This window comes from Ixodes scapularis, unplaced genomic scaffold, assembly GCF_016920785.2.
Source record: "Ixodes scapularis isolate PalLabHiFi unplaced genomic scaffold, ASM1692078v2 PGA_scaffold7__128_contigs__length_106722199, whole genome shotgun sequence".
NCBI classification, from domain to species: Eukaryota; Metazoa; Arthropoda; class Arachnida; order Ixodida; family Ixodidae; genus Ixodes; species Ixodes scapularis.
Genome location: NW_024609882.1, coordinates 105,987,399 through 106,010,155, shown reverse-complemented (window position 1 = coordinate 106,010,155; position 22,757 = coordinate 105,987,399). Strand labels below are relative to the sequence as shown.

Genomic DNA, 22,757 nt, shown 5'->3' with positions numbered 1-22,757 from the left:
ATCTTCAGTATGCATCCAAGAGCAACTGAAGGCGGGGACTATCATGAGGGCAATACCTTCCCTGTGTCTGTAAGTAAGAATATAAACACTGTGGATCTCCGCATAGCATCAAAAAGAAACAATTTACGTGAGCCAATATTTCAACACTCACCACAGGGAGACAAATCTACGCGAGCAGGTGCCCAAAACGCTTTCAGAATATCATAATCAAGCAAATGCCTACCCTCGGTTATGATCTCAATTCCGCATCCACCGCGGGTACGTTATTATCATAAATGAGAAGAAATGCAGCCTCCGTATCGGCGTTATTGTTTAACATTGCAGACATTTGAACAAGAGCTGCGAAAAATGGTACCGCGAGCAGAGGCGGACGAAGAGTGTCGTCTGCTATTGCCGTCTGCTCTTGTCGTCTGCCTCTGCACTGACGCTGAACTAGTTCAGCCAGTTCAGGGGAATCGAACAACCTAAATTGACTGGCCCGATTTGGGCGAGGAGTGGGTGGACGTAGTTCAATATCGTTGGCACAGCATCACACCTCAGCTTAACAACCCTTCTGTCCGCTTAGAGCTCAGCTCGTAGCTTTCTTCTGTGAGATGATTGCTGCATAAGCGAGATCTCGATCTTGACGGGAACCCAGTCCCTACGCACGACGACGATCCACTTTGTTTGTCACTGCACGTCTCGCGGAAAAGTGTGGAACGTCATGTCTTGGCTCGCATGTGCTGCCCGGTGGATATGGCACCCAACCGCGCAACAAAAATCTCACCCACCCACCCACGAAACAAGTCGAGCACAACAACAAAAACGAAGCACGCTGAGGCGTTCACTCACAGGCAATCGACGAGACAGAAATGCTCGCTTTGTATTTTGTGACGTCAGAGCTCCAATGTTGCCAACGAAAACCGCGTTTACGCTAGAATGCGATTGGACAGTATACACCTTTTCCGCGTAGTGGTCGCCATCTTGCGTGTTGCAGCGACAGCCGCGCCGTCTGGCGTACGGTTGTTGCGCGCCGATTTTAGTATGCGGAGAGCAGCGTTGTTCCTAGCTCCCGCGTTGTCCCTATTGACCCCGTGCATCGTATCTTCATTGTTTTCCCTTTAGTGAGTTCTTCATTTGTTTGTTATTGAAAGTATGAATTATTCTTGTGTTCTGGCGTGTTTATTCGCCTTCATGGCGCCCGTTGTTGCACCAACAGCGCCGAGAGGTTCGTCGCCAGCGTCGCCGGTAATCGAAATCGGAGGCATGTTCACTTTTCCTGAGGACGTTTACCAGTGTTTAGTCTTCGCGTGTTGTTGTTTGTGAAGAATGACAACCTTCTGCGAATGACTGACGGAGGGTTTCTATGCGCGAGCGAGAGCGACCCTGGGCATAGAAGTATCATTGTTTAATCGTAGAAATACTAACAATGGGAGTTGGCGACGCGGGCCGAACGGTTTATTGTTATGGTGCACCGTCAAGGTATGATTGCTAGTTACCGGGACATTTCTACTTCGTATGACGCCCAGATACGTCGGAACTATTCAGGAGATGGGGCGAAAGGCGGGGGGGGGGGGGGGGGGGGGGGAGGGGAGGACGGCGACGATTTTGCGCCCTCTTTTCGTATTGTTTCCATTAACGTATTTTAACGGGCGTCGCTACCGAGCAACACACAAAATTATAGTGCACATCCTCGTAGGAATGAACGGAATGAAAAACAAAACTTGAGTAGCCAATAACAATCATTACACCGAGAGTCTTATATTTGCACCACAAGCTGCAAAATTCGTTCTACATTTGACTTGTCGAGGCCTATTACTGCACTTGTAGATGTCCGTTTCTATACGGCCTATTTGCTTTTTTTATGTGCTGATATTGCATCGCTTCCCCGCTGATATCAGCGGGGAAGCGATGCAAAGTGTACGTTACAGCCGCATTTGCTTTGCGACTTCTTGTGTTCGGTGCACAATTTGCCGCGCGCTATCTTCCGTTTTCGGAAATTGCTGCTGCAGCCAACGACTGCGCAGTGGCAGCCCGATGACCAAATATGCGCGAACATGATACATCGACGTATTAACCCACCTTATTACAACTCACTTCGCTGTCAAGGGCTTCAAACCCCATTTAACGCGCACCACTTCAGCATCTTGCCAGCCGGCTAGGCCTGCTCCCGCATACCGGAAGTGTTAGAACCGGGAGAACTATTCCCGCTGTGCGCCGAGTCGCCGAGTCGAGGCTACGCACGTTACACGCTGGGTCGAGGTTAGACGGAAAAGGTGTATAAATTTAATTACTCACGCAGAGGGCCATATAAAATTCAGATATTGCAATTACGATGCGTCTCGAGGCAATAACAATGATATCCAATTGTTTTCTCGAATACAAAATTTGACCGGACAATCCCTTTAATGATAAGAGATTTTTTTTTTGTCGGATTTAAGAATTATGTTTTATTACAACCTTTAGAACTTGAATAAAACATGAGTTTGTGTGCTCAAGATTATTCTAACATTGTTTTAGTGAAATATACTATTTGGTTGACATTTTATTTTGCACGTGAAATGACCATTCACAGCAATCCATACCGTCCCTCATTGATCTGCATCTTGTTGCCGCGCCTATTGCTTCTATGTGCAGCTAAACCGTTTGTTTTGTGTTTGAGGAAATCAAACCGTCATTGCACAGAAGTGTGAAGGCAAAGCATGCACATTTTTTTAGTTGGATAGGCCAACGCACCTATCTTAACATATAGAGCAATATTCACAGTGATATGAATAAAAATTTAATCTGCTTGTGCTCCAAAAGCACCGTATTTACTCGCACAATGAACGCACTCGCGTAATCAACGCACCCCCAAGTCGGCTCTCAAAATTTCGACTTTTTTTTTTACTTGCATAGTAAACGCACCCCCAACTCGGACGTCAAAATTTTGACCCCTCCCTTCACGCGCGCGAAATGAACGCACTTTTCTATCCTAATGCAGCGAGGTCGCGAATGCATGGGCAGCGTGGGCGAACAGAACGCCTTGCAAAAGGCGTTAAAAAAATTCGCAAAGATCCAACGGAAACAAGAAAAAAAAATGAAAAGGAGCTTTTTTTTTCTTTTTTTTTTTTTTTTTTTGCACAGCGCAGTCTGCACTTTGGGTTCGCGCGCCGCCGCACGCAAGGAGGTAAGCGCGAAACACATGTACGACCAAACCGTCCGATCCGACATGCGGACTGCCGGAATGACCTTGGGGGGGAGAGGGTTTTCGTAGCATCGGAGAGCGTTGAAAACCCTCGCCTCCGACCGTCGTATTGCGCGGTCGGACGTCGGATCGGACGGTTTCGTCGTACATGTGTTTCGCGCTGTAAGAAAGTGAAGCGGAGAAGCGCTCTAAGCGAACGAAACAGCTTGCGAAAGGTGGCAAAAAGAAAAAAAAACAAAAAACACCGAACTAAGAGAAAACAAAAACAAAGAGGAGCTTTTTTTCTTCTTTTTTTTTTCGCACAGCGCAGTTTGGTTACCGGGGGTCGCGCAAGGAGGTAAGAAAGAGGAGCGGAGAAGCCCAAAAAGCAAACGAAACGGCTTGCGAAAGGCGGCAAAAAAAAAAAAAAAAAACACGAAACTGAGAAAAAAAAAAGAAAAAGAGGAGCTTTTTTCTTTTTTTTTTTTGCACAGCGCAGTTTGGTTACGGGGGTCGTGCGTCGCGCCCGGCGCGCGCATGGAGATAAGAAAGTTAAGCGGAGAGCCCTCCCCTAAGCAATGCCTAAGCAAACAAAACAGCTTGCAAAAGGCGAAAAAAAAAACAACAACCAAGGGACTAAGAAAAAAAGAAAACAAAGAGATTTCTTTTTTTTGCACAGCTTGGTTACAGGGTCGGGCGCCGCGCGCAAAGAGATAAGAAGTTACTTCGATTTTTCAGGATAAAAGGTCCGTTCATTATGCGAGTAAATACGGACCCAAAAATTTTACTTGGCGTAATGAACGCCTCCCCCCCCCCCCTCCCCCCCCCCCTTCCCAACTTTGCATCGATTTTTCGGGAAAAAAAGTGCGTTCATTCTGCGAGTAAATATGGTACTTTTCGCTGCTTCATAATGAGCTTTTGGCTGCTCCAATGGGTGCTACAAAATTATTCAGGTCAATCGCACCACTGTGAACGTTTTAAAAATATCTGCGAGACATAAAGAAATAATATGCAACATAATATACATCAATAAACAAAAGTCATGTCATAAACAGAATGTCAAGTTAAGCATATAGATAGATTACTGTAAAATCTTGTAAGGACACCCTCCCCCGAAAGATTGCCCATCCCGTTTTTCTGGCTAAATATCTGTAACATAACAGCGGATGTCAAGCTATGTCTGGCGGGGCTCGCACATCAACGGCGCAATCTGCGGCACATCTACGCGTGATATCGGCTCCCGTAACACGCAATTTGTTCCCGCGTGTATGTTGCATCGTGAAGAGTGACTCTGCTGTGTCCGCGATCTGCGGTATTTGTTTCCGTGACAGGCGGGTTCCTATCATGTTCCTGCATTTTCATCTGCAATCTGCACGCGCGATATCGGTTTCTGTGATAGGCAAGATTGTAGCGGGTTCCCGCATGTTTATTGTACCATAAAACTTGAATATGCTGCGTCCGCAATCTGCGGTATCCTCTCCCAAGAGATGCGAGTTCTCGACGGATCTTCACGGGTCCTGCGCACCGTGAGACGCGACTTTGCCGCGTCTGCAACTTGCAGTATCGTTTCCAATGACACAGGAGTTTGTAGCGAATTCCCACGTGTTTATCACATCGTGAAACGCGGACTTGCCCTGTCCACGATCTGCGGTGTCAGTTCCCGCATCCTGTGGTTTATAGCGGGTGCACCGGTGCTGGCATCCCCAAAGATAGTCCACCCCATGTTTTTCACCATTTATCTCTTCATTTAGGTAAATGGTCAGCTGACCATTTACCTAAATTATGTACCAACTAGCTCAACTTCAGCCTGTTATCTCTTCATTTTGGGTGGGTGTTCTTGTGGGATTTTTTGGTACTTAAAATATTGGCACAGATGAAATAAATTAATGTAATCATATTATGACAGTAACAAAAAAATATTTATGAGACAAGCAAATGACTGTCAAGATACTGGGAGATATATCCAATTTAGGAGATTCTGGCTCCTTAGAGGGACACGGACAGGGTATTTATGCTCACCAAGATATTTATTTGTACAGGACATATAAGAGCCCAACTACCCAGAACACAATTTGCGGCTTGAAATTTGTATTCTTTCCGCCCGAAAACCGCCGATCGAGAACTGCCCGGTTTGAGTCTCGCTCACTCTCTCCTTCGTGGCCACGTGCCGTTTTCTATGGTTCAGACACAACCACCAAAGATAATTAAAGTTCTGGATCATTGAAAGCGCACACTCAATTTTAAAAATAGAAAAGAAATACAGTATAGACCACTTACAACGTAACCGCTTATAGTGCAGGACCGGGTATAATGCGGCTTTTTTAAACCACCGGTTCGCCTCCCATAGAACTCCATGTAATTACATACCGCTTAAAATGCAGGCGCGCGAAGGGAAATACCGGTTATAGTGCGGTTTTCGGAACAGCCTGGCGACCGCGCTGACTGACCGACGCAGAGAGCACGCTTCCCTGTGTGACACCAGATAACGGCGCGAGCCGCAAGCGGCACTCGCGGGGGGAAGGAGGTTGCTCGAAGAGGTGGGGAAAAGCGAAGAGGCTTCAGTTGCCTTAGCGACGGAGGGACGCACGCAGGTGTCATTCACGTGCGTGCGTCCCTCCGCTGCGTTGGAAACGTCGGAAACAACCGCAACGACAGACCAATCGCAGGTCGAGAAGTCACGCGCGTTTCATGCCGGTCGCGGGCTGCTTCTATCCGCAAACATGGCGTCGGTTGTGATCGTGGACGTAGAAGGCATGGTAGAAGCTCATCGTTCCGCGTAAAAGCGCTATCCTTGACTGTGAATTTTCGTTGTGTGTTTCTATGATAACCCAGCACGTACTAGAAGGGAAGATCCACCTACTCGTGCGGCGATGTCATGGCGGCACTCTCAAGACGGCAGAAACGCCCGTGTTGTCGTGTTTGTTTACTTCGACTACAGTGGTGCTTTCTAAGCATTTGTGTTTTCGAACATCGCCCGGATTTCTTATTTGGAGCATTTCATGCCTGTGCTAAAGTTGAAGGTATTACTGGCGCGTATCATATAAAGGATGTGAATTTTCACGCGTTTTCATCGCCGGAGAAAAGTGATTAGGGTTAGCAATCCTGAACGCTCGCAACGTCCGTCCACAACCCGCGACGCCGTTAAAAGGCTGCGCCAGGCAAAAGCCGCTCATTTCTTTCAAAATGTGTGACACACTTGAGACAGAACTGTACTAGTCTGGTGAAATAAAGACTTTCCTCAAACTAAGCTTTATTTTTCATCTAACATAAAATAAATTGTTTACAAAGGTAAGTGTTCTCATGGCATGCATTTTGGCCTGAAAAATTTATGTTTTGGTTATAGTGCGGATTTTCGCGACTCCCGCTACATACGTTATATGCGGTCTACACTGTATGATGCTCATTTTTTGTGGCTTCTAAATAGCCACAATTATGTTGATTCAAGAAAAAAACGTTACACAGCCACTTGAATTCTGCCCACTCTCTCCTCGTCTATATTTCTTCTTCCTCCCCAGTTAAGTTTCGGTATCAAGCAGTTGCATTTTCTGACTTTATAAGAAATATATGTGACGCTTTAGTAAAATATTGATTGGATAGTCTTCTGACACCATATTAAATTGCCTGGCAAATAATAAAACAAATTTTGGGGGATTGTCAGTGTCCTTTTAAGGAGCTATTGTGCAATTTTGTGACAGAAGATGGTACAGTGTTCGATATTTTAGCATCGCTTAAATATGAAATGTTAAAATGAGGGCTATAATGTTGAAAGGACAGTTCTGTGTCCCTTTAACGTTCGTTGTGATCGCAAAACATCCAGATCTGGGCGGGGACGAGGATGACATAGAGGAGGAGCTGGAAGACGCCGACGACCAGGAGGCGGAGCCTGATCAGGACACGGGAAGGGCTCCGGCCAAGGAGCGGCGACCGGGCAGGCATCAGGCAGTCGTGACGAGCAGCACGACGGGGGGCGCCACCACGACCACCACCACCCTGGTGCTCCAGCAGGCCGGGTCGACGAGCGCGGAGACGCTCCTGGCCCTCCAGGCGGAGCACGGACTCACCTTCGATCCGCAGGCGCTGCAGGTGAGACAACAAACACCACCTTCGCGGTTCCTGTTTTAAAAATACACAGGGTCTCTTATATTATTCCTAAGATGACGTGAAGGTGAAAGCCCAAGCGCCGATGTATTGTATTTACTCGAATCTAACGCACCCTAATTGTAACACGCACCCAATTTTCGAGGCCCGAAAAAAAAAAATGCTATGACCTCGATTGTTACGCACATCAGATTTTGTAGGTTGGGTACAGCAATGAAACTGTTTCTTGCTTGGAACTACGAAGGTTCATTCCAAATGCTTCAATCTCGCGATGAAATGAAACGGCGCCGTCTCTCGCTGGCAAGGTCGTCATCACGACGCCGGTCGGGGGCAGCGCCCATGGGGCGGTATGCATCACTCGCCATTGCTCTCGGACGACTCCTTATCGCTGTCAACGGCCCAAAGCATTTCATCTTCGGTACCGTTCGTAGCGTTGGAAATCCCGCACTTCTTGAAGGCCTTAATAACCATGGCAGACATGATCGTGCACCGCGCATCTTTCGCCCATCCGGCGAAGTCCTGCAGCCACGCAAGTTTCTGGAACAAAAATTGCGTGGAGAGCGATGGAAATGGGGCCGCACGTGATGCGGCCCCATTTCCATCGCTTTCCGCGCAAAATATCACTTCTCTTTTGAATCCAACATCATGGTGAACGCGGCGTGTCCTTGCAGTGGGAACTTCCATGCTGATACGAACGCAAGAAACACACGACTACGCTAAGCACGACTACGCTCTAAGCCTCTCAGCTTTTCACCTCCTTGGCTTCTCAGCGCGTAATGAAGCGGCCATTTTGAAATGTCGGGGGCGATATGGTAGCGCAGTTTTGGGTCGCACTCGATTCTAGCGCGCCTGCATTTTTTGGACTTAGTTCCCTGAAAAAAGGTGCTCGTTAGATTCGAGTAAATACGGTACAGTCGACTCTCGTTAATTCAAAATCTCTCAATTCAAACTTTCGGATAATTCAAACTAGCGTGCAGGTCCCATCCTATGCGTCTCTATGGGAAGAAACTCCTGATAATTCAAACTTTGCTTTATTGAAACAAATTTTCGGCCCCCCTCGAGTTTGAATTAATGAGAGTCGACTGTATTAAAGACAGACACTTGATTTACGAATGTGGCAGTGCCCCTCCGCCCATGGTTGAGGGGTACCACGTTGGACTGCTGAGCGAAAGGTTGCTGGTTTGACGCCAGCCGAGGGATAAGAGCAAAAAGCCTTTGCGGAGGAACATAGTGCCTCTGCCGATTCTGGCACGAGTAACGCCATCTCGTGGTCCAGGGGTCCAGGGGTTTTGGTAGCTTTTGTGTCGTCGACGTGTTTTCGCACAAGGACTTGGAAGGTCGACTGAGCGATGAGACATATAAGGCTTTCATCTTAATGAAACGGAAACAAATGGAAGGTTTGGGTGCCCCCGAACCGACCGTCTTTCGAGCAAGGTGCGCAGCGGCGTTGCTCGGAGCACTGTGTTCCGTTCTGTTTTCGGGGCCCCTGGCCACTCATACCTAAAAGAAGAGGCCTTTTTCCCCCAAACGTTGTCACTAGTGCATCCATGCAGCACCGCCTGCTTTGCATCTGAATCGCCCCCAAACGTTGTCACTAGTGGATCCACATAGCGCCGTTTGCTTTGCACCTGAATCGCCCCCCTCCCCTCCCCCCCCCCCCCCCCCCCCCCTTCCAAACGTTGTTACTTGGTGGATCCATGCAGTGCCACCTGCTTTGCATCTGAATCACCCCCAAACTAGTGGATCCGTGCAGCGCCGCCTGCTTTGCATCTGAATTGCCCCCAAACGTTGTCACTAGTGGATCCACGCAGCGCCGCCTGCTTTGCACCTGAACTGCCCCCCCAAACGTTATCACTAGTGGATCCATGCAGCGCCGCCTGCTTTGCATCTGAATCACCCTCAAACGTTCTTACTAGTGGATCCACGCAGCGCCGCCTGCTTTGCATCTGAATCACCCCCAAACGTTGTCACTAGTGGATCCACGCAGCGCCGCCTGCTTTGCACCTGAATTGCCCCCCCCCAAACGTTATCACTAGTGGATCCATGCAGCGCTGCCTGCTTTGCACCTGAATCGCCGCAAGCGCAACACGAACTGGCGGCGACGCCCAGATGGAAGCGTCTGCCGCTCTGCGGCGACTCGTCGTGGAGCTTCAGTGCGTCTGCCATTTGGGGCGGGTCTGGGATTTACTGACGACATGATCGCGGGGGCCCGCCTTCTGGCGGTAATGCCTGGACCTCCCTCCACAATTGTTGACTTTTCGAGGACCGATTATGCCGCCGCAGAGCGCTGCACCCGCTGAGCGTCGTCGAAAATCGCGGCGGGCGATCGAGGCAAAAGACGGTTCGACGAGGAAGAGATGGGGAGGGTGGCATGGAGAGGAAATGGTTTCGTTGGGTTCCGGCAGATGGCACCACGATGACTTGCATACTTTGAATTACGTCGCACCGGAGTTTCATTGACTGCCACGCACAACGGTAAGATCAGGAAAAATATGTTTTTTCTTCACAATTATTCGGCGAAATGGTTGTGTCAGGGGAAAGCGGCACATTTTTTGTTCCCTTGGGCCAAGATAAACAATATAAGAAATGTGAGCTTCCTATCCTTTCATTGTTAAAATCGTCGTACTTCCCCTTTAAAGGTATGATGTACCGAAATTTGGATTTCGGAAAACAATGCAGGAGCGTTAGGTGGGACGCTGCAATCCTTACAACACTCCTCGCAAGGCGATATCTCGAATGGACGACCATATTTTTGGAAAAAGAGGTCGAGATTGAAGAGGCCGACAAGGCGCGTGACGTCAGTATATCTCGTTTCCTCCTTTCTTTGCTTGGCACCCTCAAGGCGGCGAGGCTGAGAAGACACAAAGCTGTTTCCTCTTCTTCTCGACTCTTCTCAGAGAAACAAGACATGAACACATCTGTCAAATGTGCCTCCTTTTTATGAAAAATATGGTCATCCGTTTCGAGATATCGCTGTAGAAGTGATGTTTTGGTGTTCGTAGCATCCTGTTGCACGCTTCTGCCACCATGTTTTATGGAATCCAAATTTTTGGTTCAGCATAGGCACGCTGAAATGCGTACCTGCCAAGTTTAGAGAAACCAAATCCAAGAGACTTTCTAAGCCGGGGGCATTTATTTTTTAGAAGTATTGACATTCAATTTAAATGAACAGTGCACAGCTTCATTACAATTGTTGTGCACTGTTCATGCTAGTGAGCTACAGTTGGTCCTCACTATCATTGCTGCCATCTGTTACAACAGCAAAAAGACTTTAAGTGCAAGGTCGAGGAAGGGTTAATTTGCATTTTCCGGGAGATTTTACTGTCAACCGTAAAATCATACAAAATGGTCAAATTTCGGGAGTCTCTCGGTTAATACCAATAACTTGGCAAATATGGAAGAGAAAAAAAGATTTCTTTTAAAGGGCCCGAGTTGGACGCATTTATTTTGCAAATATTTCCATGAAAAAAAGAAAATATAAAGCAAAATTTACATTGTTAGACACACTTTAGGGGGGGTAGCCCCACTCAAGACCCCACCTGGTGCTTATGAAACTAAGCACCTTTTCTCAGCTTTCAGTGGTTAAAGAGATAATCGACGTGTGAAATGTTGGTTGTCAAATTGTTTCTCCGTGCCTTCACAGCATCTATATCGACAAGATTTTTACATTTGAGAAACAAATACTATAGATAGAGTCATTATTCTTTTCTAAAATATCTCGAGATTGTCTTTCCGCTTTAGCTTCAAACGATAACAAACATGGCTGCTGGTGTTTGCGTTGTGTTTAACGAGCCGCGGGGGCCGGTGGGTATGCCCGAGGAACAAGGGACAAGTTCAAAGACTAAGATAACCGCTTATTAGGCAAAGGAAAGGTCCGAGTCAGCGAGACAGGCGTAAGCAACTGGAAGAGAAGAACTCGCACAATCTGGAGGAGAAGAGGCAACGTTGGCGTGCAGGGGCGAAGCATCCCACTTCAACTTTATGTTGCTTGATCTGGCTCGATTTTTCCTTTGCGCGTGTTGGTGCTGAATAAAGATACTGGTTCTGGTGAAAGTGGCCCCACTGCTCTGTGCATTGTGCAACTGTCATGATTGCAACCCTAGTTTAATACCGAGAAGATACCTGCACAAGTTAGAATTTGTGAGCCATTCAGGCACTCGGGCGTTTGGCTCGCGTCGAGTTTGTCTAGGTATGTTCCCGTCATTTGCCTTGAAAGGGAAGTAGTTCTCAAGTTTTGCAGTGCACCTGGCCTGCCAAAGTGACTATTTTTAGGTCGCATTTTAATTGTGCGTCATGACACTCACTGAGCTTGCTGATGGATTTCATGAAAAAAAAAAACGGAGAACGGTAAAGCTAAAAGGACTGTAGATGGTTGAGCGTGTTGGTTATTAATTCACGATAAGGAAAGAGGGACATTTAAGACAAACAGACAAGAGTCTTGTCTGTTTGTCTTAAATGTCCCTCTTTCCTTATCGTGAACTAAAAGGACTGCATACTTATTTGGTAGACTTCTTTTTGTCCTCTTGGTTGCTTATTACTGCACATTGATAGACGCTGACAGATGCTTGTATTGGATCGTGGCTCGTGCACGGTGGTACGAGCCAGATCCAAAAAAGAGAGCGTTATTTCATCTAAAAGTTATAAGAATGCTAGAGCGCCGCTTGCATTGTTGCGTCTTCTGAGCATCGCGAAAGATTTTAGACGTGGGGAGAGAAGACAGACAGAGGCGAAAACGGACGCCGGCGCACAGCTTTCGTGTCTGCGACTCATGGACATTGCAGACGATGACAGACCGTGGGGAAATAGCAGACGGTGCTGGAGGCTACCACGCGTCTACTTGCACGACTAGGGGGTGGCGTTAGACTTCCAGACTCCACGCACTGGATGTCGCGAAAGAAAGACTCTAGGCTCGTTAGTGTGTTTGGCCGAGCAGCTGAGCGAATCCAGTAGTATAATGGTCGGGGCCACTAATCTGTGGGCGGGGCTTAGAGCATGCCATAACCTCCGTCTAAGTTGTGTCTCACAACATAATAATTCGACAATTCTTTTTTTTTTTTTTTATTTTGTTGAAAAATTATTAAAAGGATTATGTCTCCCATGTATGCCCTTTGAAAAGAAGCTTCTTTTTTTTTTTCTTATTGCAATGTCTTTTTAGTCTTTAGAGTACCAAATATTTTTTCCCGCAGGGCGGACGCACATTTTGGTCTTGGTAACAGTGCAGAATGCTCCGTGAGGATAATCTATTTTTAAAAGGCACGTCGTCTTATGAGAAAAAAAGTAAATTGACGTCCGGATGGCTCCAACCTATGACATGCTTCTCGCATTGTACTTATTGAGAAACGGTGGTACGCCGACACCTCAACCTCACTTCCCGAGGCCACTTTTCTTGGGGACCTTACTCGGACGGTCGTCTGTTGACTGAGTTCGTTGGTTGTTCCTAGATCTCGGCACTCAGCATGAAGCGCGAGGTTGAACGACGTAGATTTGCCATTCTGCAACAACGAAGGAGCATACCGAAGCAGAAGTTGCCTAAACAAACAAAAAATTTGGGCCATCAAAAGGTAGCATTACAAGATGAAACACTGTCTTTGTCACTTGCTTGTACATCCCTTTATGCATGAAATATTTTTGTTTTTTAAATTACAGCCTAGTTGGGAGTGGCAGAAAGCAAAGGGGAACCAAACCCATACGGGAACGCGCTCAAGTATACTCGGGCGCAAAAGGTTCATTTCCTTCTGACGACGTAGTAAAAGTATGGTGTGGCAGATGATCCAGACAGTCCACGGAAGCTTCTGCAACCGGGAATTGAAACGCTGCTACGACAGTGACACTCACTTCTTCCCCAAACTTCTACGACGAACCACCAGGATCCCAAGCTCCGACAACGCGAGACTGAGATGTTGTTCGTTGTCACTTGGGGGATACTTTTGGTGTACGGTCAGAATGGGACGCTAAACACGACAGTCAGAGACGCACTATGTGCTCCATACTTTAGGCAAGGAGGAGGGAAGAATGGGGAGAGACATTGGGAAAGGGTTTTTTGCCAGGCTGAATCCATTCCTCGTGTGTCGGCCTCGAACGAGATTTCTCGCCCTCCCTACGCAGGAGGAAGGGACGCTGGTGCAGACAGCGTCGGGTCAGCAGATCCTGTTGGTGACGAATCCGGCGCAAGTGATGGCCCTTCAGCAACTGGCCATTCAGCAACTCGAACAGCAACAGGCGCTGGAACTGGACACGGGGGAAGAGAGTGTCCTCGGGGAAGACGTCATCATCACGGCCAGCGCCGCGCTGGACGACGACTGAGCCTCTCTAGGCGTCGAAGATCAGTCTCCTGCCGGCGTTTTGGGACATCTGACGACCTTGCCTCCTAAAGGACTAGATGACAAGGTCGTAGTGAGGAATTTTCTGCGTCGCCCATCAAAGGCCTGCGCTGGGCGCCGATTGGACGCGAGTTGCGGCTCAATGCTGACGCGGCGTTTGTGTCTAATCTCTGCCTCGCACTTGCCTCTGGTAGGTGATGATGAAAATTCGGAATTGCTGTACTGTTACCTATTTGAGTCACCAATCTCTCCAGTATGTCCTAAATGGAAACCTAGAATCCAAAAGGGAACCACAAAAGTTGATGCCATGGTATACCAAGCTGAAAGTTCTCCCGAATGGGTAGCCATCTTTCGTGCCGAAACCTTGCGCACCCGCGCCAAAAGTGGAAAGCTGACTTTGACAGTCTTTAGGGGCGGATAAAACGTTGGTTTTGAATTCCTAGGCCTAAGAAAGATTACTGCAGGAGTGTCTCTTCCAGTGTAACTTTTCAAGCACATCTAGTTGATTTACTTCTGATAAGTTGAACAGTTTTGCCTGGTGCATTCTGTGCTCAGAAAATTCAGTTTGACCTGTATGCTGGCAAACCGTGACACAAGTGAGGGCACTTAAGGTATAAACGTTCCAAAAATGGACAGTGGTGAACAGTATTTCATGAGATTTATTAGCATCTCGCGAAATACTTAGAATTAATTAAACGAGTAAAATAAATGCGCGTTCAAGAGAACTTTCAACTCTCTGCATCCAGACACCAATGTTTGTGGTTCCTTTACTTTCTTTTCAAACACGTTGTGTATCGATTACTGGATTGCGGTTTTTCATGACTGGGGTGCAGTCACTGAGCCGCCACATTACGAGTCCCAGACTCCTTCTTCGCGAGTGAATATGCATCAACTCTTGAACCTTTCTCAGTTGCCACGGGAGGCCATCGTGACATTGCAACATGTAATATGCTAAACGTCGTACTGGTAAGATGGAGGCCTTGTGGCTTCTCATCAGCAGCACTTGAAGCACTATCCGGAAGATGGGAGAGGTCTTGGACGAACCATATGAACTGATCTGAATGTATTGGCAAGGCTGTATTTTCTTGTAGGTACCACAAGCAATCCATGAAGAAAGCTCGTGTGTCTGCTTGCTTACAGTGCATGCAGAAACTAACTGGAAAGGGCCCAGTGAATAACGCAACACCGATAACATATGAACTCTGGACTGTGAGTGGCCTAGGCTGCTCTCCTTGTGTAGATGCAAGTGGTTGGCTCTTGATGTGCACTCCTGGAACGCAGGCACTTGGGTCTTGTTCATAAAAATAACTTGTGCCATAGGCATCAAAGTGCTTTAATCTATTTTTAGTTAACCGTTTAATTAACCGTTAGACTGATGTGTATGTATTTTTGTGATAGAAATATAAAAGAATGAACTTGTGTGAAAAGGTAGAAAAGAGAAACAAACTTTTTGCAGGGTGTCGCCTATTTTTTATTGTTATGTATTACGACCGATTATCAGTTGTTAAGATTTTCTGCCAATGGCACTGGTGCATATAAATTACATTGTCAGTTTTTCTTCTAGCTCGTGGACATCTTCCGTGAGAAAATAACTTACTTAACTCGGGTACTATTATCCTGGTTAAGTATTACCCGTGTACTACTATTATCAATCTTTTTGGATGTTGCAGAAATTGGGCCTTCACCATATGTAAAAGGGGCCTCTAGTCATGAAACAAATGAAGGTATAAACATGCGAGACAAGGGACAACACAGGTGCATCTTCAACTACATCAAAAACAGTGAAATATCAAGTACCATATTTTCCAGACTATAGTTAGCACCTAGCGTACTGTCTGCAGGGGTAATATTCGGTTAAAGAAAAAAAGTTTCTTTAGGTATACCATGTTGAATATACCTGAGACTGGGGTAGAAAGGAACATAAAAGTCGAAGAAACAGAAAGGGACTGTTTCTTCGACTTTTATGTTCCTTTCTACCCCAGTCTCAGGTATATTCAACATGGATAACATCCACCAGCTTGTCTGCACCCTTACTACTTTTTCTTTAGGTTGTTCACACCCGGTGTATAGTCCGTTCCTGGTTTGTCGCCTGCACGTAAAAACTTGGCATGCGTAGCAGACTTTCAAAAATGCCTGCTTTACAGTCTGAGCTCATTACAACAGACATGGTTACAACAGACATTTGGATATAACATACCGATTTGTGAAGTTCGGTTGGTTTTCCTCTACATACCACTGACTCAACTTCCCACCTGCATACAACATACTGCTTTTACAACAGACGGAAATCCTGGTCAAAATCAAGGTCTGTTAAACGAACTTAGAGTGTACTAGTGCACAAAGCAGCTTGTATCATAAAGAAATCATCATTGACGTAATCTGTCATTCACAAGATCCGTCGTGGTTTTCGTAATTAATGACCCGCACCTGTAGATAGTTTGCACCACATAAAAATTGAACTTGTATAATGTAGGGGCTGGTAGTCCAGAAAATATAGTACTCTTACGGTTGCTTGTTGAAAAATGTTGGTGTGTCACCTCTTCTGTTAGGTACTTATTTATTTTTTTTACACACGTCAATTCTTTTGGCTTTTTAAGCCCGTCAAATTCGTATTCATTTCCCGTCTTGTTTTATGCAGCAAACATCCACCAATACTTTCACGAGAAAGGCACATCATTCAGTATGGTACAGCTAGGTACATTGAGAGACATTGTTCATATGGTATTTTCGAAAGTTCATATAACTTGCATTGTTATTGTGCTAAACATTATATATACTGACGTGATCTGAATCTGGGCAGTGTATTTAGACGAGCGTCGTTATCGCACTTGGAATGTTCACAAGACAAATGTTTTTTGTTTTTTTTTGTGTTTGTTTTAGCACAGTCAGATTCTGGTTGTTTGTACAGATGTTGTAAACTCTTTTGGTGGCTTTCATTTCTGCTCATGCTGGAATGCGTTTATTAGCAAAGAATCTCCAGCCATCCTCACGGTTGGCAAGACTGGTTCAAAGAAGACTTTTTACAATTTCATGGCAAATGTCATGTCAGGTGTTTCTTGAAATGTGTTACTTAAATTTTTTTGTTTGCATTGCTGCTGTGAGCATGGAACATGTAATGGACTGAGAACATGTGACAGTTTACATCAAGGGCCCAGTTTGCTCTGAAAATGACCATTATCTGGGCTTTGTCTAATAAATGGCTACAATGGAACAGAGATGAGCCTGTTTTGTTAAAAAAAATAAAAAAAACTACAAATAAGTTTATACAAATTTGGGCATTTTCCTGAATTATGCCCTCGCACCCGTTTCTTTGGGACTGGTGCACACAACATCTGAGTTAAACTATAGAAAAATGAATTGAGTTTTGTTGTAGTGTCATGCAAAGAGAGATTAACAGGTCATTTTTATTATTTAATCAATGGATTTAATTGTAAGTTACACTTGTAACACCACTTCCGCACGCTGTTGTAAATTGCCAACTCTGCGACAATATCTTGATTCAGGACTGGTAAGACAAAGTTGATGTGAAGTTTCAGCTTGTAGAGTAATAAAAGAGAACAGCGTGTCAACTGTTAGTATTCTTTTAGCTCATGGACCTTGTTTCACATGAAAACTGGCACGCTCCCACTTGTTGGGAAAATTGGTCAATCATAGATCTGGAAAGATAAATCTTTCACGTGTATGGCTAGTTTATGAAGCACACTTGTGGTACACTACAAAACACTTTGATACAACCTAACCTCAAATGCCTGAACTTTGTCCATCTTTATTTACCAGGTTAATTGGAAAGTGTAAATCACAGTGATGTGATTGCTGCAGCAAACTGTGCAAAGGTGCTTACTCTGCTACATCCTGCTACATTTGCCAATATGTGAGGAATTTGCGCCAATATTTAGCTAAAACTTATTTTCACTTGATTAATACCGACAATATAATAAGTCGGGCAAAGCTACATGGCCAGATAATTACTGTAGGTTTGTGCAAATTTCCAAAACTTTCGATCATCTCCTATTCCATTGATGTCTGTATCAAACATTGAAAGTATTTGGGAGTTCGGCAACATATGATCTCATGCTCGTTTTTTCTGACTGAACAGCTAACATTGTTGAGTATGATTGTCATTATGTGCACGCACTGGTGTATTGCACAGACGTGACAACTGCGTAGTAGGCATTGCAGTTCTGCATATCTTGCTTTGCCGCAGTGCACCCGTGTGCTGAGGAGAAAGCACTTCTCCTGAGTGGTACGTTGCACGGTTCTCAACAAAACTTGTTTTGTTGAGAACCGTGCAACGTTGTTTTTCAAACACGCGTGCTAACATACTCGGAGCCCTCGTTTTCGCCGCTTCGCGGCGGCAGACAAGGCTGCACATTACAAAAGAAAGCTGATCCGAGCTGTCTGTGTAACTACATCCATTCGCTAGTCATTCGATGAAACGTCGTGGTCTCGTTTTCATTCGCTAAAACGGCGTTCGATCAAGTGAAAGCCGCCCACTTATTTCGGCTCGGCAGAGCCGCGCTGCCGCAGAATGGCAAGCAGATCGCGAAAATCGGTCTCAAAGAGAGAGAGAGATAGAGAGGGGGGAGGAGAGGTTTGGCATTTCGGGAGGGGTTTCAACCCCCCAAACCCCCCCTCTGCCTACGCCACTGCTCGCTTGGGATACGATTTGCCGTTTTTGCTAGCCTTTGCTGCGGTTTTCCAGCGTGCTGTAGACACGTTTTCTACTCGTTCGTCGTCATTCGCCGAAGAAGTTTTTTGAGACTCTGCGTATTGTTGAGACTTGCCGTTGTGAACACGTGGAAAATTTTACGAAAGTGCAGTGTCGCAGGAAAAAGGCACAACGCGTCGAAAGGAAGGGCTGGCGGCGTGTTCAAAGCTTCCTTGGCACGCCGAAGTGCCGTGTCTCTGTGCCTTCGCACGCTTGGATACCGACCAAGAACCGACACGGAAAGGTCCCGGATGTACGCGGCGGCGCTGCGGTCGTATCGGTAGGAGGATCCGACCGGCTCCGAGCGTTCCGAAGGCCTTCGGCACCTTCGGCGAGAAGCTTTGTCTTGCTGTTTGGCCGTTTCGCGGTATGGCAGCGCGAAGTGGCTCCCATTTTAAACTGATCTTTACCCATGTTTACTATCGTTTGTGGCCGATGAGGTGTCATGCCAAATTAGTGTTTAATCGCGCAGCAAAGGCAATGAGAGCCGCTCTGGCTGCCCGCTGCATACAGCCTATCCAGAACATGCTTTAGTGGCGCCCTCTCGCGCCGTCGACACGGAGTGCGGCCGCCGTGAGCGCTCGCGAGGAGCCCACTACCCCTCTTCTAGTTCACGGCCACTCAAGCGACCAAGGACGTCATGAGGAAGGTTATTTCTTGCTTGTTTTTGTAATTTTAATTTGCCTCTAACTTTTACAATAAAGCGAATTTCGAGAAAAGAAACGTTTCACTGAGTTACTACGTTCGCTGCCCTCAGGTTCGGTGCTAATTAAAAATTAGTAAAAAAGTCATTGCAGGGCCCCTTTAAAAAATTTTTTTTTTTTTCAAGATGGTTCCCAAAACGTGCAAGCGCGGAACGGACTATGTATGTACACTGCGCGACACTGATACCGCGAACACGACGTTGGCTCTTTTTTCGAATTTTACTTCGAAATGGTGTTAGTAGGCACCAAAGTATACCGCTTAGGTCTGTGGCCCAGATGAGCACTTCTAAAGACACTAATAGTTTTGAAAACAGCGTTTTGATTCTATTAGATTAACATAAAAACACGACGATCGCTTGTTCGCGCTAATATAGTGTCGCGCTCTGTGCAATAAGGGAGTCTTAGAATAACGTACTCAAGCACTTTGGGCAAGCTAAAATTAGTGGAGAGTTTTAGTAGATCGTTTTGGCTCTCCCGCTACGCTATACGCTAGAGCGACGACGCTACTGCGCATGCGCGCTGCTAGCGGAAACATTGCGGAGGCTAGCGGAGGCGCGCTAGCGGGCCAAAATAGCGAGGGGCGTAGCGCGGCGTGCTAGCGTGGCTCTCGCGAGAACGAGTCTTGGCGAGATAAAAGAGACCCAGCGAGGGACGCTGTTCAAGATGGCCGCCACGCCGCGTCTACTCGGTCTGTGCGTTTCGCAATCGTCGTTCTAAGGGGTGGATTATACCTTGCTGCTGCGAGAAGTACCCGCGACAAAGCCGTTCCACAACTGCAACAGGTAGTGATTCATGGCGGATATACTAAACGCGGCCACGGAAAGGAGAAAAAGAAAAAAGAAAAAGCTTCGCAGTTTTTGGTGCTGTGAGCGAAAGTGCAGCCCCCTGCTCGGCCGCTTTGTCGTGAAGACAAAACCGACTAAGGAAGCGGAGCGAGCAGGTGGATATGAGGGATTTCTGTGGCTGGCGCTTCATTTTCGGTGGACAACGACGCAACAGATGAGCTACAGTGGTTGTCCTTTATTTTTGAAGATTTTTCTCGGTGGCTTTGGCACTTGACTCATATCGGATTGGCTTGGACAGCTTGGCTGACAGTTGTATTCAATTTCAAACGTAATAGTCACCTACTTACAAAAGAAGCAACGATTAGCACGTTATTCAATAAAAAACAATATTTTATTAAGATAACGACGTTATTAAAAACAATTGCGAAGGATTGCTTTACAAATCTGTTTTACGCGAGCCCTAGTGTCCGAAAGAGCCGCTAGTGGCGTTGCGTTAGCTCTCGTAACGTTGTAATCCGTAGCGGGTTGCGAACGTTCAACTAAAACTTAAAATGGTAGTTCCGCTACGCTACATATAGCGGAGGTCATAGCGGCTAGCGGATAGCACAGCGGGAGTGACTGAACGATCTACTAAAACACTCTAGTATCACCATAGGTTTTACATCGCAACGCTATTTTTACGGTACCCAAAGCGCTTGCGTACGTTTTTCTAAACCTTCCTAATAGTGAATTAGATATTTTTGAGAGCGATGAATCAGACAGGTTGACAAGCCTATGACTGGGATTTTATTTTGTTTACAATTTATAACACTGAACCCTCGCTCACACGGCTTGAAGGCTTTCTAGCTTCAAGACGTCTTTTAGTTATTATTTTTAACGACGCTGTAGTGAATTTACACTTCGCTTTTTTTTTGTTTTCAATGAACCTAAAAGATTAATGAGCAAACTTCTTGCTATCAACAACAATCTATGATTTACGGCACAAGATTGCCCAGGCACGGCCCGGGCCGGCGCGGCCCGAGAACTTTTTTGCTCAAACACGAGCCCGGCCCGGGCCCGAGAAAATACGTGCTACCCGGCCCGAGCCCGGCCCACGGGCGGGGCCGGGCTCGGGCTTTCGGGCTGGCCCGGGCCCGTGCAGTGCTCTAAGCTGGATGCGGCAGGCTGTCCGAATGCACCGGCACATCGTGAACGATGTCTTCACCAGAAGCCTCCGCGACCCGTTCTTCAACAGATAAGATGTCGTGAACATTCGAGAACCCATCTCGATCAAGAGAAAACCTTTGTTGTCTTAAATGTTCTCGGTGTCTGCTGACCCTTGACATCCGCGTTTCAGTCCGGGTTCATTGCGTAGTAAATATTTCGCTACCGCTTTTTTGTAGCTGTCAAATGCTTGATTGTTGGCTTTTCGTGGCACGTTTGAGGGGAGGCACTCACCTGATCGAATGACGTTTTAGCGAAGCGGCGTAAAGCGCAGCGCGACGGATGGGTTAACGCGCGCCCCCGTTATTCGCTAAAACGACCATTCGCTCAAATGTCGCCATTCGCTAAAATGTCATTCGCTCTTGTGATATGGACCCTGGGGACGGAGTCTAGGAACGCTACTGATTAATATTGTGACTGACGATCAGTTATGATAGCAGACGAAACTTCGACTCGTTTGTTCAGAAGTTCGCGGTGATATTTTATTAGCCCTCGTTACAGCACACCAAGGATCTTAGGCAGTGAAATTCACATCACGCAGGCTCGTCCGTCGTAGTCAAATGAGCGCAGTCGACGATGAGGTGTAATGAGCTACTAAGCTTCACAAGGAAAATGCGCGTGAGAAAGAGTTTTGAGGAAGTCCAAAACACCGATCCAGCAGACGCACGTACGTACGTTTACTCCGGACTTCATGAACCCGACGGCGCAAGATCAAAGAGCACCGCCGCCATCGCCACCCGGTTTTCTCTGCACTTTGCGCGACGACGGCACTGCAACGGAGGGCACTCGCCTCGGCGTTAACAATCCGCGAAATAGATTAATTTCCCACTCTTGAAGCCATTCCAAATGACAAATGAAAATACCTCGGCGTTGTTGAACATCTGACGACACAACCACACAACTGTGCCGCTGGCTGCGTGAGCCTGACACAACGGTGCCGAGCGCCTGCTCGGCACCGTTGTTGCTCGTGAAGGCCTGCTTATTTGTAGTTGAGACGATGATTCCACATCTTTCGTGGTGCTTGCAATAACTTCGAAGGGCAGGGGAACCTCCTCACGAGGACGTTGAAGACACTCGACACCGGAGCCACCAAAGCAATCGCACAAACCGTCGCCATGTTTGCTTCTTCTTCGTCACTCGCGGCGCGGTCAACTCGTCGCGAGATGTTTTCTGGCTCGACTAGATGGAAACCAACAGCGGCAAAGTGGCGTATGGACACACGGCTCTCACATTATGGGCACTATACTCACATACCGCGGTAAACAGGACCGATGCCGGCGAAACGGCAGTCGGCACACCAGCAAAGAAGCCCTCAACGGGAAGCGGCGGCGCAAGCCGACGCAACCCCCCCTTCCCAAGAGCGTCCGGGTTCGAGATTATTGTTCGCTTTTGCTCCTTGCGGTCGAGGCTAAAAAGAGCACTTCCGGAAAAAGGTGCATTTATGTGCGCCTTGCTTAGGTTGGAGACATCCGGCCATTTTGTCCCACACGTTTATTTTTCTTTTTTGTTCAGAAGCGCGTGAAAGAGCGTGCCCCTGCACGCATTTGTGGCGCTGACGGTGCTATGGTGACATTTTGTTTTCGACGATTTCTTTGGATTTTCCCCGTGAGCGCGTGCTGTCGGCATCGGGTACTGCAAAGGGTGGCATCACCCTAAACAGGACATTGAGGCATTTATGCTTGCCGAGGTTTTTATGTGAACACGACTATAAGAGCCACTACCCAGAATAGAATTTGCGGCTCGAAATTTGTTTTCCCTCCGCCCAAAAACAGCTCGTTGCTCGCCCCCCGCGGC

The 22,757-nt window shown here is 46.9% G+C and overlaps 1 protein-coding gene across 1 annotated transcript in view; it reads left to right on the top strand.

Annotated features, from left to right (window-relative positions):
• Positions 1 to 17,112, top strand: part of LOC8024564 (zinc finger protein 143) — a 78,231-nt gene extending 61,119 nt beyond the window's left edge. Inside the window, exons 11-12 of the mRNA XM_040499360.2 lie at positions 6,963 to 7,228; positions 13,349 to 17,112. Coding sequence (XP_040355294.1) covers positions 6,963 to 7,228; positions 13,349 to 13,546 — 464 coding nt within the window. The 3' untranslated portion in view covers positions 13,547 to 17,112. The remainder of the gene's footprint in view (positions 1 to 6,962; positions 7,229 to 13,348) is intronic.
• Positions 17,113 to 22,757: the final 5,645 nt, after the last annotated feature.